The 14,581-nt window shown below is 41.2% G+C and overlaps 1 protein-coding gene across 16 annotated transcripts in view; it reads left to right on the top strand.

Annotated features, from left to right (window-relative positions):
- The window catches only part of ATP2B2 (ATPase plasma membrane Ca2+ transporting 2), a 441,468-nt gene that overhangs the window by 308,777 nt on the left and 118,110 nt on the right, over positions 1 to 14,581 (top strand). For all 16 annotated transcript variants that reach the window (XM_086755389.1, XM_086755390.1, XM_086755403.1 and 13 more), the window contains one exon: positions 8,150 to 8,347. In XM_086755389.1, the coding sequence (XP_086611515.1) occupies positions 8,150 to 8,347 (198 nt within the window). The remainder of the gene's footprint in view (positions 1 to 8,149; positions 8,348 to 14,581) is intronic.

The following is a 14,581-nucleotide window of genomic DNA, read 5'->3' as shown; positions in this document are numbered from 1 at the left end:
TGCGTCTAGAAAGAGACTGAGAGATCAAAACCATTGTAGCAATGCAAGTTGTTGTGTAGCTGTTCCTAACATTGACATTTAGATGCACCAGTCTAGAAGAAAGAATGTTAAGCTCCTCAGATACTTTATTTTTTAAAAAGTGATGGATTTAGACATGTATTTGTTTCCTGGTTCTGCCACTTCTGCGCTCCTCTTTTCTGTACACTGGCTAGTTAGATCTAGCTGTAAAGCGTTTGGCTCAGGGAGGTTTGAAATCCTGCAGGAGCCTGTCGGCAGAGCTGCCAAACGGACTTCTCGAAATAGCAGCACCAGCCACGTGAAGCTTACAGAATGCGTGCTAGATGATTTGTAATTCCAAAGGCTTTTGATTTTTAGACAAATTTCTTAAAATTTATGTCAACAAATGTAAGCAAGTGATATTCATGAAAACAGGTAATGAGATTCATTGCACTTTACAGACGGCTTTGTTGTGCTGAGATTAGAAGGAAATTATTATTTGTTGAATTTTCACTAGTGAAATTCAAATTCCTCTTGCTGGAACTAGTAAATGCTCTCATTACACTCTCCTACTGATGGACTGGATTCTCTCAACTGATTTTATTTTAATATGACCTAAACAGAATATCAATGTACTGCATCTAAAATTTTTTCAAGCAGCATACATGATAAAACTAGGAGGTGACACAGGCATCCGTTCTAGGTGTGAATACTTTCACTTTGTGTTTCGCATCTTTGGTGTTTGTTTTAGCTTGGAAAAAATCATCCTGTGTCAGCAAAACGCGTAGTTTAATGCAATGTGTATTTTTGTGGCATACCTAGTACCAAAGCAGGTGTTTTTTACTTGGATACCCTTCAAACAAGTGTCATGAAGACTTCATGACCTAATGAAGACTTATGCTGTATTACATCATAGAGTGCTTGATGATGTCATTATAGATAAGGGACAAAATAGAGTTCCCTTAGCGTTTCATCAAAACCTTAACAGTCATCACAGTTTACTGTGCCTGTCTCCCTGCCTTCCCCAATTTCTTAGGTAGGGTCAGTTTCCTAAGAAGATCTCTGAAACAAAATCTGTTAGTTCCTAGCGATTCATTTGAGTTGAAAATTTGACTTTTGCAGCTTGTTCAGTCTCTAGATAGATAACACTGAAGTGGGAGAAGTGGAAGAAAATTAGGCCTGCTGTCACTTCTGGCTTTTTCAGAAATTTGCTTCCAAAGCCAGAGAGTAAAATCCCACTAAAAATGCTGAATGAGATTGTGGGTTTGAATTTTTTATGTTACAACATCAGTAACTGGGCTAATATTTCTCATTCACATTATGAAGTTCGGAGAATCTGCGAGAGCTGTGGAAGCTGGTGGACCTGGGCAGGTTGTACTGAAGCGTTACGTAGCAGTAGTCATGGCAGGGGTTGTGTCGTAGTTAAATGCGAAATAAATGAATTGGTGAGACAAGACAACAAAAATGAAATAACTGTCAAGATGATACTTTGTGGTGTTTTACTTTTTAGTTTCTGTGAAGACCTAGATAATGTGATGCTAGGAATGCTCATCGTTTGAGAAGAGTTTGAGGCTAGGGTGATAGGAGCTGCTGAGATGAAATACAGGTCTGTGTTCTGATGGGAGGAATTCATGCGTGCGGTATCTAATCATCATTAGAGTTCACTAACCAAAATAGTGGGTTTACCTCCATGTGCTAATTTCAGTAGCAGTTCAGCAGCACTGTGAAGCCTTTACTTTCCCTGCTGAACAATTTTTTTTTTCATTTGGAGTTATATATGCTGTGATTTTAAAATTACATTGTTTACAGTAATGAATGGTTTATTTGCACAATTAGTGCAAATGTAAATTCTCCATTCTTTGAGTCATGAAACATTCTCTTAAAAATTTTATGGGGTTTTTTACTTTTTGCTTTAGTAATGATGTGCTGTTGCTATTTTTGCATCATCAAAATCGTTCTCTGTTTGTCATGCTCCATTTGGTTGCAGTGGAGATGACTGTCAGAGAAACACAATTTTCCAGGAAGTATTAATTGAAATGATGGTTTTATATTCAGCATGCACTAACTGACAGATGTAGATAAGGAACAGAGAAAACTCATTAAGTGGCTGTTCTGGTTTTGTTTAGTGAGGGGGCTGTGGGGGCAGCTTGTGTAGGAAGCTGCTGGAAGTTGTTTCCCCTTTGTCCAGCAGACTCGGCCGGGCCCAGGGTGGACCTGCTGCTGGCCAGGGCTGAGCCAATTGGTAGCAGAATGTTCCATGATAACGCCTCTGCCATAACGTATTTAAGAAGGGGAAAACAGAAAAAAAAGTAGAGAAGGTGTGAAGGAGCTGAGCAGGGGCAGAGAGGGGGAGGCGCGAGCCTTGTGGGCCTTGCACCCCTCACCCTCTGGCCTCCCGCCGGGCGGCGACTGGGCCCGACTCGGCCCGGCCCGGCTGAGAGAAGTGGAGAGGAGATGAGATGTGAAGAGACCCTGAGAGGCGTCTGCCTGCCTGTTGTGAAGGATTTCTGTGAGAGGAACGGCTGCAGACGCCAAGGGCAGTGCAGAAGGAGGGGGAGCAGTATTGCGGCTCCTGGCCAGAATTCCCCTGCAGCCCGTGGTGCAGCCCATGGCGAGGCCGGCTGTGCCCCTGCAGCCCGGGGAGCCCACGGAGGAGCAGAGATCCCCCCGCAGCCCGGGGAGCCCACGGAGGAGCAGAGATCCCCCCGCAGCCTGGGGAGGACCCCACGCCGGGGCAGGCGGGTTCCTGAAGGCGGCTGTGGCCCGTGGAGGCCCCGCTGGGGCAACCGTTCTGGAGGGGCTGCACCCCGTGGAAGAGATGACCCATGCTGGAGCAGTTTCACGAAGGACTGCGGCCCGTGGGAGGGACCCCATGCTGGAGCAGGGGAGGAATGCGAGGAGTTCTTCCTCCGAGGAGGAAGGAGCGGCATAAAACAACGCGTAATGAACTGACTGCAACCCCCATTCCCTCTTCCCCCCTGTGCCACTCGGGGGAGGCGGAAGGTGGTAGAGATAACGTTAAGCCTGGGAAGAGGGAGGGCTGGGGGGGAGGTTATCTTGTTCCCTGTCTCATTATCCTGCTGGTTTTAGTAATAAATGAATAATTTTCCCCAAGTCGAGTCTGTTTTGCCCATGACGGTAATTTTAAGGATTTCTCCCCGTCCTTATCTCAAACCTGGAGCCGTTTTTTCCTTATATTATGAAATCAGAAATGCGTTTAATATACTGCACAACATGGTAGAAAATGTTTTCTCTGCAATCACTTTAATTCTCTCACAAGTTTCAAATAAATTTTGGGGAAAATTTTTTGGAGCTGAAACCTTGAGAATCATTCAAGTATTGGAAGCATAAGTAATAAATTTTCACAGTATTCCCTAAACCTGTCTATACTGTTTGTATATAAATTTAACCCAAATCTGCATAATCATTCTAAAACACTTGGGTCAAGCAAAGAATTATTGCACTGCTTCGATAGAGAAAAGCATTTAAAAATATATATATTCCTGCTTGTGTGGACAAATGAACGTAAACCCAGCCAGTCTGGGGCTTACTGTCATACAGGATATAAGACGGAAGGCTGCGTCTTTTGCCAGTACCATATGAAGTCTGGAGTCAAATTGAACTGTTATTTCCATTCATTTTTTTTAGTCCCCACTGGTTTTTTTTCACTTCCTTAGATGTTTTGTATCTTCATATAGAAATGATACTTCAGATTACTTTCATTTGCAGTGCTCTTTCATTATTGTCATGGGGCTCAAGGGACAGACGAGAAATAAAAAATTATTGAGGACTAGTAATGAAGTCAGTATGTGTAATACACAAAAAAAAGCCACCATCAAAAAATCTAGCAGCAGGAAGGCCATCTCCTGGTTAAGTGTAGTGGTGAGGACAGATGTCCACTTCCAGACCTTGCTGTGCTAATTGACGTTTTTTTACCATCCGCACTGCCTGTCGGCACGCGCTAGCTGGGAAGCAGCATCCCGCAGATCTGCCAGCGCCACAGAAAGCGTGAGTGACCTCTAAGCCTCTTCAAGCAACAAAGTTAGGCTTGCTCAAAACACCTTCAGGACTATTTAAAAGAATGTTTCTGAATAAAGCCGATTGTTTGAAAAAGATAAGGAGTACCCTCTTTATACATTCTGCTGCAAATAGCACGGACAATTTATGGAAGCTTTTGCAAAATAAACGTCTGACATTGCCTCACATTCTCAGTCACATTGCCCTCAGCTGTACCTCTGTACACCTTTGGCTTCTTTATGTATTTTATTGTCCCTTTCCGACCTTATCGCTACAGTAGTGCTTAGGACTGTTACGATGTGATTACATCAGTTAGTCTGTGGATTTCTTCATTCTTCCTTTCCTTTCTTTCTCTCTCTAAATAGAGGAGTTCATTAGTTTCTGGCATTCACTGGGGGGGGTATCCCCAAAATTTTGCTGAACAGGTTTTTTGAGTGATGAGCAGATATGAGGAGAAAGGAAACCTTTTGGTTTGAACTGAGCATGGATTTTCATTTTCCAATATTTCTAAATGATTTACAAGGAAATAAATTTTGTAATTAAAATTTTTTATATATTTATTATATAATTTATATATAATATAATATATATAATATATTAATTATATAATTTTAATATATATACTCTTTTTTTTTTAGGTGATACTGACTTGGTGAGCAATTTCAGCAAGACATAGACTTAGAGAAAACAATAAAATCACACACATGGTTTACCCTTGTCTATTTATGAGTCTTAAGGAAGATAATATTTATTACAAAAAAATGAAAGAGTACAATTAAATAAAATTTATGTCTAAATTGCAATATAGATTACTTAGACTATACTCTGAAAGGTAACAGTGACAGATGCTTTTTGCTCAGTCTAGTCCTCAGCGTTATGGTTTCCAAATTTCTGTGGTGTCTAAATGAACAATGTTTGTCTTGGAGAACAAGCAGCTCTTTGAGTTCCAGTTTCTCTTTCTTGCTTTGCAGGCTGCAGAGTATGCACGCGTATACATATGTGCGTTATGATCAGTTAACATAGGACAGGATATGTACACTTTTTATGGCCTCCTGACAGTAAAGTATATAGCTTGACTTCAAAGTTGTGAATTCATCATGTCTAAGTAAATATAATTAGGGTTGTTGAAAAATACTGCAGCTACTTCCTGTACTATTTCAGCCATCCCTTTCGTGCTGTTGTACCCGGTCATCTACTTACCTGCTGGAGCTGGCCCATCGCTGTGCACATATGTTCTGTGTTGGAAAAGAGGTGTTTTTCAGACATCTCTTCCTTCCACTTTTGTCATAGGTTAGCCCCACTCAGGACCAAGCTACACAGTCTCTCACTCCTCCACCCTCCAAGAGAATGGAGGAGGGATAATATAACAAAAACCTCAAGGTCTGAGATAAGGACAGGGAGAGATCATTGACGTTATCGTTATGGGCAAAATAGATGTGACTTGGGGAAACTATTTTGATTTATTAGTAATAAAATCAAAGCAGGATAATGAGAGAGAATAAAAACAATTTCCATCTCTCTCTACCTCCTCCCGTCTCCCCGAGCAGCACAGGGGGGAAGAGGGAATGGGGGTTGCGGTCAGTTCATCATGCGTTGTTTTACACCACTGCTTCATGGTCGGGGGAAGAACTCCTCGCATTCCTTCCCTGCTCCAGCGTGGGGTCCCTCCCACGGGCTGCAGTCCTTCGTGAAACTGCTCCGGCGTGGGTCATCTCTTCCACGGGGTGCAGCCCCTCCAGAACGGCTGCCCCAGCGGGGCCTCCACGGGCCACAGCCGCCTTCAGGCACCCGCCTGCCCCGGTGTGGGGTCCTCCCCGGGCTGCGGGGGGATCTCTGCTCCTCCGTGGGCTCCCCAGGCTGCAGGGGGATCTCTGCTCCTCCGTGGGGCCCAGTCGCCGCCCGGCGGGAGGCCAGAGGGTGAGGGGTGCAAGGCCCACAAGGCTCACGCCTCCACCTCTCTGCCCCCACTCAGTGTCTTCACATCTTCTTTTAATTTTTTTTTTTGTGTGTTTCCCCTTCTTAAATACCTTATCACAGAGACATTATCACTGTCACCAATCGGCTCAGCCCTGGCCAGCAGCAGGTCTGCCCTGGGCCCAGCCGAGTCCACCGGACAAAGGGGAAACAACTTCCAGCAGTTTCCTACAGAAGCTGCCACTGTAGCCCCCCAAACTACACAAAACCAGGACAACTTTCCAATGTGCTTTTGAGTTGTTTCTGTTTCAGAGTTTTGTGTTGCTGCTTGTGGATGCATTATACAAACATCTCTACCAAAAATCCTTACCAAGATCAATGCACTTTCACCTTTATGTATGAAGTCATCACTGTATTTGGAGTAGGTTGTGTTTTGGGGACCTAGTGCAAATCGTGCATGCCATTTTTAGTGTAAATCCTTCCTTGTATTGAAGGGCTTTGCAGCCCTCCGAAAGCTCATCAAGCTGCATTTGTCTGGCGTCTGCTAAAAGCTTGTCCCTATGTCAGACCCCATCAGTGGTGAGAGACTCCCCTGATGTCTCACGTGTGTTGTCCTAAGTTCTGTGATCTGCATTGGCCCTCGAAAGGGGAACTACACAAATAGCTCATAGCCCTTTCATTGGGGAAAGTGTTTAGCCCACGCTGAAGCTCACTGGCAGCTCACGGAGGAGCAGAGAGGTTTAACATGTTATTGTTTGAATCACGAAGAATAGCATAGACGCACTTCATAATAGCTGGAACCTGTCTGTTACAGTGTCACTAAGCACTAGGTACTGAAAATTAAATGAAGTGAGGTAATAATAACTACAGAATGCCTTTATCCGGGAGAGAAGGATAGTATTACTTAGAAGCTGAAGGTGAAATGAAAGTTTGATGAGTTAACCAAGAGCCAGAAGCTACACGACAGCTGTAATTATATACCTTGAGTGAAAGGTGAGTCAACATCTTTGCCCATACTGTGGCAGGATTGATATGTTCAGAAAAGCATCACTTTCTTCTGGAGGAAATTACACTTGGGCCCAGTGCTTTCATCGGTGGGGTGACTTACTGGCACATGCGTGCTGCTAGGGACGTCGCACCTGTCCTGAATGGACCTGACACAAAGCTGAGTACCGTTAGCACACTAGGGTCCTGCCTTGTTTTGCATGCCATCTTGAAGGTGCTGTTAATAGGGCTTTCTGTTCCTGAAGTACCCCGCAGAGGCTGATACACGTTGGGGGAGGCAAGAACTTACCCTAAACTGCATGAGAAGAGGAATTGTTACAGAGTAGGATCCGTCGTTTCCTCTTGCTCTCTTGCAGGCACCTTTGTGTTCCTCCGAGGTCAACTCTCAATCGCAGTATTTTCGTTGTGTCACGTTAGGGTGAATAAGCATGAATAATTTTATGTTGCTGATCAGATTAAAAACCTACAGTTTTGAAAATGTTCCAACTGATATCAAATATTATGTGGCAGATAGATGTAACCACTTGTTTTATTGCAGTTCTTCATGCTACTGAGAGTGGTGTGTGCGCACAGTTATTCTCCCCTAACACTTGCAAGTCTTTTTTTTTGGGCTTCCTTCCCCCCCCCCCGAAAAGGTGTTAGTCATGCATACATTAATATAATTAAAAAATAGGAAAAACCACACCTAAGTGGGTTGTTCAATTCAGCCACACGTTCTTACACTGTATCCTTGAGTTGAAATGTTCTTAAGTTGAAGTCTCATGTGAAATACATGCATTTTAATGTCAATTTAAGGAACCATATTGTTCCCTTTTTACTTACTTTGCATATCTAACCTGTGACTTTGGCTGTCTTTTTTCACTTAACGAAAATTTGATGGCGTTCATTCCAGCAATTGTGTGGCAGTATGTACGCAGCAAGAGAGGCTGCTTTGAAGTAGAACAAGATATGCTTTATTGATTTATGCTCTGAGGGCGTCAACCTTGGGGTCAGAATGAAGATATGTGTGCTGCTTCTACTGGTATTACCAAAAACTGCAACAGCTATACCAGCTTCATCTCAAGTGGAATTCGTTTGTGCTTTATCTCTTTTCAGAAGCCATAGGTGGTACAGCTTGTAGTTGTTCTTGGAGAAATAATTTATAGGAATGCAGATATAAGTGAGCATTTTCTATTTCACTGCAATTTTAATTTATTTTGTTGTATTTTATTTACAGGATTAGCTGGCACTGCTGCAGACCTAGAAAAAAGAAAGCTTATTTTTGGAAAAAATTTTATACCTCCAAAGAAGCCAAAAACATTCTTACAGCTAGTCTGGGAAGCATTGCAGGACGTGACTCTTATAATCTTGGAAATTGCAGCCATCATATCTTTGGGGCTTTCGTTTTATCAGCCACCTGGAGAAGGGAATGAAGGTAAAAACTTTTTATGGAAGTCATTTGTATAAGTACGATCAGTCTTATATTGTAAATTAATTCCATCCCCACCCTTCAGAAGGTCACTAACAGGAAATTTCCCTGTGATTTGTTCCTGTTACCGTTACATCTGGTACTGACATATTTCTTGTGTGCTTGACATTTCTGCATGCAAATAGCTGAACCTCGTGACGTGTGCTAAATGGGTTAAAGAAAAATCCTCATATTCTTGTAAAACTGGAGTGGTTTTGTTTCTGTTTTCACCTTTGAGCTTGTGTTTGGTGTTTGTTTATTCTTTTTAGGTGGTTGTTTACTGCATTATAGAGGAGAGATATGTGATTGCTTATGTAACTGTTGTCTCCTCTCTACATGAACATGGGCAAGTCTTCAGCTATCTTACACCAGCTGAAGACTTGAACTGAGTGAAAGTCACTAATTTTAGTAATTTTGGTGATACAGCTGAGGCTAGTGAGCCTGGCTCAAAAGGGAGAATTAGAGGCTAAGTCATGTTGCTTATAAACTGTATTCTGCAGAATCCTCCTGTGATATCTGTAGAAAGTTTTAACACTCTGCCCGCTTTTGACCCCTTTGGAAAGTACTCTTGAATTCACATGCTTAAAATATTCGTTCCTCTACATAAATGCAAGATTTCCATTTCTGGCAACTGATGCAGGTTTTTTTTCCCCCCCTGCTCTCTCATAGACTTATAAAGCTGGATAAAACATGCTGTGTGAAATGACGTGAATAGCTTGGCAAATGTATGAAGAATGTCTGCTCTAAATATAGCCTTGAAATGCTTTTTACATTCGCTTCAGTTTCCTTTGGCCACTTTCCTTGAAGACCCTTCCTTCTGCCTTTGCCATTCACAAGCAGAATAAGCACGTAGCTATGCATAGGCCTTGTATCATATTTATTATTTTTTAATCCTTTATATGTAATCAGGAATCTTTTGGTGCTTTCTTCCTGAATTTTGAGTATGTGACTATTGATTCAGCAAGTGTCTGATTTAGGCATGAAAAGGGAAAGGATTAATTTGTTTTTTAACTGAAGAAAACATTATTTATTGTAATTACCTCATATAACTGGACATAGTCGAATACCTTGGGGATGTTGTAAGCCATGAACGATGTTTTACAAAATTAGAATTTAGTTCTGCAAACATTTTTATTAGGCATAAACGTACAGACTACTCCCTTATTTTTTTTAAATTTATGTGATGGGAAAGAAATTTTGAAATTAGGATGGTTACAGGTTTTAGGAAGAGGAGAGGTATGTCATCAGATGATGGGGTTTTTTAAGTTATTATTATTCTTATTTTGATGGTGCATTTAAAGTGTTTCTTTTCCCATGGGAAGGTATGACACATCTGAGATTCTGAGGTAGTCTGAAAAGCTCGGCAGCACAGCCTGGGAAAAAGTGTTTGTGTTTTCCCACAGCACAGTATTTTATTCAGTGGTCACTGTTTTCCTTCTGTTTTTAGAATTCTTCTCCTTGAAGGTTTTGCCATGTTTTACAGTGGGAGAATAAATTAAGTTAGTGAATATCTTTAATTCAACTTTTTGAACACATTGCAAAGGTCCTTATGGTTTTTTGAAGTCTTCCGTGGAGAAGTTGTATAAATGCAGAAGATTCTCTTTCATTTTAGAATTAGTACATTACAAATTGCTGCCGAGAATACCTATGGTTTATTGGTAGGTGTTCTTTTTAAGGAGTCCTAAACATTGAAAAATGGATGTATTATGCTTGATTTTGCCATTGGTGAAGTGGGCTGTAGTCATACTTGAAACTGATTTGATGGTTTTGCATAACCTTCAGTAACCAGTTATAAAATAAAATTATTTGGAGGCTAACGTTGAGTAAAATTCAAATCAACTTTTTCTGAAGAAACAAAAGATGCTATTTTGCCTACACTTAAGACAACATACTGAACAATTTTAACTATTTCTGGAACTGAACGTGAACCTGGATTCAGAGCAAACATGGGCCTGTCTGAGGAGACTGTATTTCTTCGAGAGGGCAGCAGCTCGTATGCTTTTTGTCTTGTGAAACGTCTGCTTACCTCTCTGAATCTCATACTCCTTACACATTGCTTTAGATTGATCCATCTGTGCATTGCTGTTGTGGACAATGTGACAATGTGCAAAAAAAAGATCATATAATATGTAACGTCCTCGCAGCAATCTCATTACGCCTGGTCTCGTTTTTCTGACGTTTTTCTGATCATCTGAAGGTGATACTGCCCGTGGGGTGTAATCGGGAAGCCCCACCCAGTGTCTGGGATGAGTGACAAATGTTCTTTGGGAAGTGTGAAAATCTGTATGTTCCTTTTCTGACTCTTCCCAGAATGAAAATAATTCATTGAAATGTACATTTATTTGAAAGTTTTAATTTTTTTTCCTTGAAAAGAATATATTTTATTCTGAAAATACAGCCCGCAGTTAGGAAGGGGAACTGGCATTTCTTGCTAGCTGTCCCCTCTTGAATTTGCCCGATGTGCCTGACTCCTCCACAGTGTACTTCAGAAGTTTCTCAGAGATTTTCTGGATGAACTTAGCAGTTCTGCGGTCTGGCCCGCTGGATGATGCCGTTGTGGGGTGAGAGGCAGTGCCGGTCCATGATGCTCAGATCTCCCCTCGATCTCTTCATGGTAGCAGTGTGGGTGGTGGCTGTGGTGTCTGCTCACAGCCGCTGAAGCTTGGTCCGTGGGCTGACTAGCGAATCATCAGCTTCACTGGAAAAAACTTCTCTTTCTAGATGATGCATTCTTAATTTTTTTCTTTTTTTTTTTTTCCTATTCCTAAAAGAGGAATAATCGATGGTGGTGCTGTAGTACAAGTTCATTAGCAGCCACCAAAGAGGGATGAAAAACTGAATTTCTCTCAGCTGGACATTTTGATATTCAGCATTTAAAAAAAATACTAACTTTACATGAAAGCTCAAATATGAACGAGTAACGGAAGTAAAATTTTACAGAATGTTTCGAACTGGCCAGTTGTTTTCTTTCAGCATTTTTTATTGACACAGTGCTGCCTTACAAGATTTCGTTTGCTTGTTGCTTAGCACTAACTTGGAAAGTTGTGACCCTCTAAAAGTGACAGCCTTTCTTTGTAGGAATAAGGGACAGTAACATGAAAATAAGAGACTTTCAGACATAGTGCCAGGGAAACACCACCTTGCATATTTTTTTAATCAAGTGTACGTATACACTGCCTTTATATCTAATGTATTTATATCTCCCTTTCACATATCCTAAACACTTATCTGCCAATGACCTTATTAGTTAATTTAATAAGTTGAAGTTACCTTTATTTTTTATAATAGGTATAACTCTTTTCGGACATTTGATACCTACTGTAATTTTTTGTCCTGGTTCTGGCCAGGATAGAGTTAATATTTACCTGAGCTGGGTGGAGAACTGAAGCTGGTAGCCCCTATGGCTGGGATAGTTAACTAATTAGCTAACAGCTGGGGTTAATTTACCCAAATTAGCCAAAGGGCTATTCCATCCCATCTGACATCATGCTCAGTATATAAGTGAGGAGGGTGCTGAAGGGAGGCCCTCCTAGTTGGAAGAGACTGGATGTGGAGATCTGTTGTGAGCTATTATACTGTATTTGTGTTCCATCACTCTATTGTTTTCTTCTGTCATTACTGTTAAATTTACTTTTTGTTCAATCTCAACCCGCGTGTTTGTTTTTTTTTTTTTTTTCCTGGTTTTGTTTTGTTTGTCAAATCTCCTCCTATTCTCTCAGAGAGTGGGGGGAGTGAGAGAGAGACTGCGTAGTCTGGTCCCCGTTGGGGCTGAACTACGACATTTTTGAAGCTCTATCAGAATTAGCAGTTAAATGGCTTCTGCAATTTAAGAGCAAACTATTTTTTCTGCTGAGGCTTTTGAAGAAAGAATGCATGATAAAATCTACACATCCAAAAATATTACAGTGCATTAATTGCTTCAGGAACCTTGTCTAAGGGTATAGTCTAATGTACGTAGGTTAGTGCGTTTTACTCTGTTGAGCAGTTACAAGCTCAAAACTTCATTTTCTACGTGTATTTTTAGATTGGCTACTATTTCCCATTTTAAGCTATGAATGTTGATACATTGCCAAGTTTAAGTCCTTTAACTGTAGCACGATTGCATTTACAAACATCTATAGCACAGTTTGGTATTGTCTTCAGAAAAGTAAGTGGATTATTATCTTCTGAGTTGCATTCCGTTTACACTACTGGAAACAGTTGACATCTCTGCGGTTTTGAAGTATCAGTAGCGACGTTTCTCAAGCAATCTTAACTGGAAGAAGCAGTACTCTGTTGTGGATACTACATGAAGTTTTTGTTCTACTATAATTCTTCATTTAAGGTATGGGTGAATCTTGGAAAACATTATTTCATTTTCTGCTGCAATCACAAAATCTGATCAACTGGAGTTACCAGATAATAGCGTAGTTTTCTTTTATTGCGCCTCCAGAAGCCACTTCAGTCCCTGTATTTTTGTATTTCTAAGCAAGAGTGAAAGTTTCAAGAATTTTGTTCTCAGAAGCTATGCTGGAGTTGTTTTTACGATCTGCTTTGCATTCCCTTTTACCATCTGACAGGCCATTAGGAGCAATTGGGAACTTCTGCATAAATTATTGTCAGCCCTGTGGCACTTACTGCTCTCATTACTGATCCATGCAAATTCATTTTTCCACGCTTTCAAAAACGTGGAAAACTGCTGCTGCATTTTAGCCAAAGTATTTTGAGAAAAAATTCCCGGTGCAGATGTAGTCTTTGCTACAGTGATGATCACATAGGGGTATGACTTACGTAGGTTAAAAATACTCTGTTCCTCAGAAAAAAAATCCCGTGTCCTGGGTTAACAGATCACAGACTCTGTTCCCTGAGCAACAGGATAGTGAGCATATGACGCGTAAAGAGGGTTGAATGAATATATGAGATCCTGGCTTCATTTTTTCTGTTATGTAGGTTAGAGTTAGTCCCAGACTAAATTTGAGATATTTGTCTTTGAATATTAGTGTATGATGAAATAATTTTTGTATACAGTTTGTAAAGAAGTGTCAAAAGACAATATGTGAATAGAAAGAGCAGCTTCATAAGATTGAGTACCTGGACTGTGGTCTCAAACCATTACATTGCTGGAGGAAATGAAACATCCTTTGGGAAAGAGAGCTTGGACTCAGAACCCACCATGGGAGTGAGAAATGGCAGTGCTCCTCTCAGTTGCTCCCAGATACCTGTCTCATTGGGGCTGTAGATCTGCAGGAATGTCCCACTTTTTTTTTTTTTTGACTCCTTCCTGTTAGATCTCTGCTGAAACAGTCGGTTGTTCTTGCAGGAATGACTCAATGGCAATTTGCAATTCTTCTGTCCCGTTCTGCAGTGATCTTCATACCGTCTGCCCTGCAATCCAGAGCAAATCACAGCATTGGCCACGTTCGGTGCACCCCCCAGCTATACCCTTACTGAACTGGTGAAAATTTTTCAGAGAATTTTCAGTCTTCTGCTGATACCTTCACTGGCAATTTCAGAGCCTGCTGGAATCCTCCCCCGTGTTGCTATCTTCAGGCCTTGTATCACATGTGACTCTTATTACCCAGTTGCAAAAAACACAGATGTCAACACCTGACAATGATTTACTGTTTACGTGACAACAAACCTTTTAACTTTTCTTCCTTGAATTCTATTTCTTTGTGGATTGCAAAAGGGGGAAAAAGTAGCCTGGTGTTCTGCGTCAGGCTGCGGGCGTGGTGTCTGTTTTCAAGTGTACAGTTCTTTGCAGCTTAGTGGGGTAAAAAAGAAATCCTTTCAGACTTTCCCAAGGCAAAACTCTATCTTGAAAACAAAGTTAAAGAAATACCCCACCTTTCTAGTGTAGCTCTAAGGTCCTGTTAACAATTTGTTAATTATTCTGTATTTGCCCAGATCATAAACTTCGTATGTTCTCTTTCCAAGAAGGGTAATGGCTTAGTAGATTGATCTGTTTTTCTCTGGGAGTTCTAGAAATCTTGCTTTTTTTTTCTAATGAAATCAGCTTATTCTTAAATTGTATAAATATACAGAATGCCTGCTGGGGAAGCCTTGAAATAGATTCCTGTGTACGCAAACACATATTGGCGCAGGAGAAACACACAGGTGTTGTTCGGGCAGGAAGCAAACGTTGGAGATAAACCAAATAGCAGGATTAGCTCTGCGGGAGCACCGCCATCTCATCTGGCCTTGGAAATAGAACTCACTGTT

This window comes from Chlamydotis macqueenii, chromosome 10 (genome assembly GCF_036417535.1).
Source record: "Chlamydotis macqueenii isolate bChlMac1 chromosome 10, bChlMac1.mat, whole genome shotgun sequence".
Lineage (NCBI taxonomy): Eukaryota > Metazoa > Chordata > Aves > Otidiformes > Otididae > Chlamydotis > Chlamydotis macqueenii.
The sequence above is the reverse complement of the archived record's forward strand: the minus strand, read 5'-3'. Positions and strand labels throughout refer to the sequence as shown.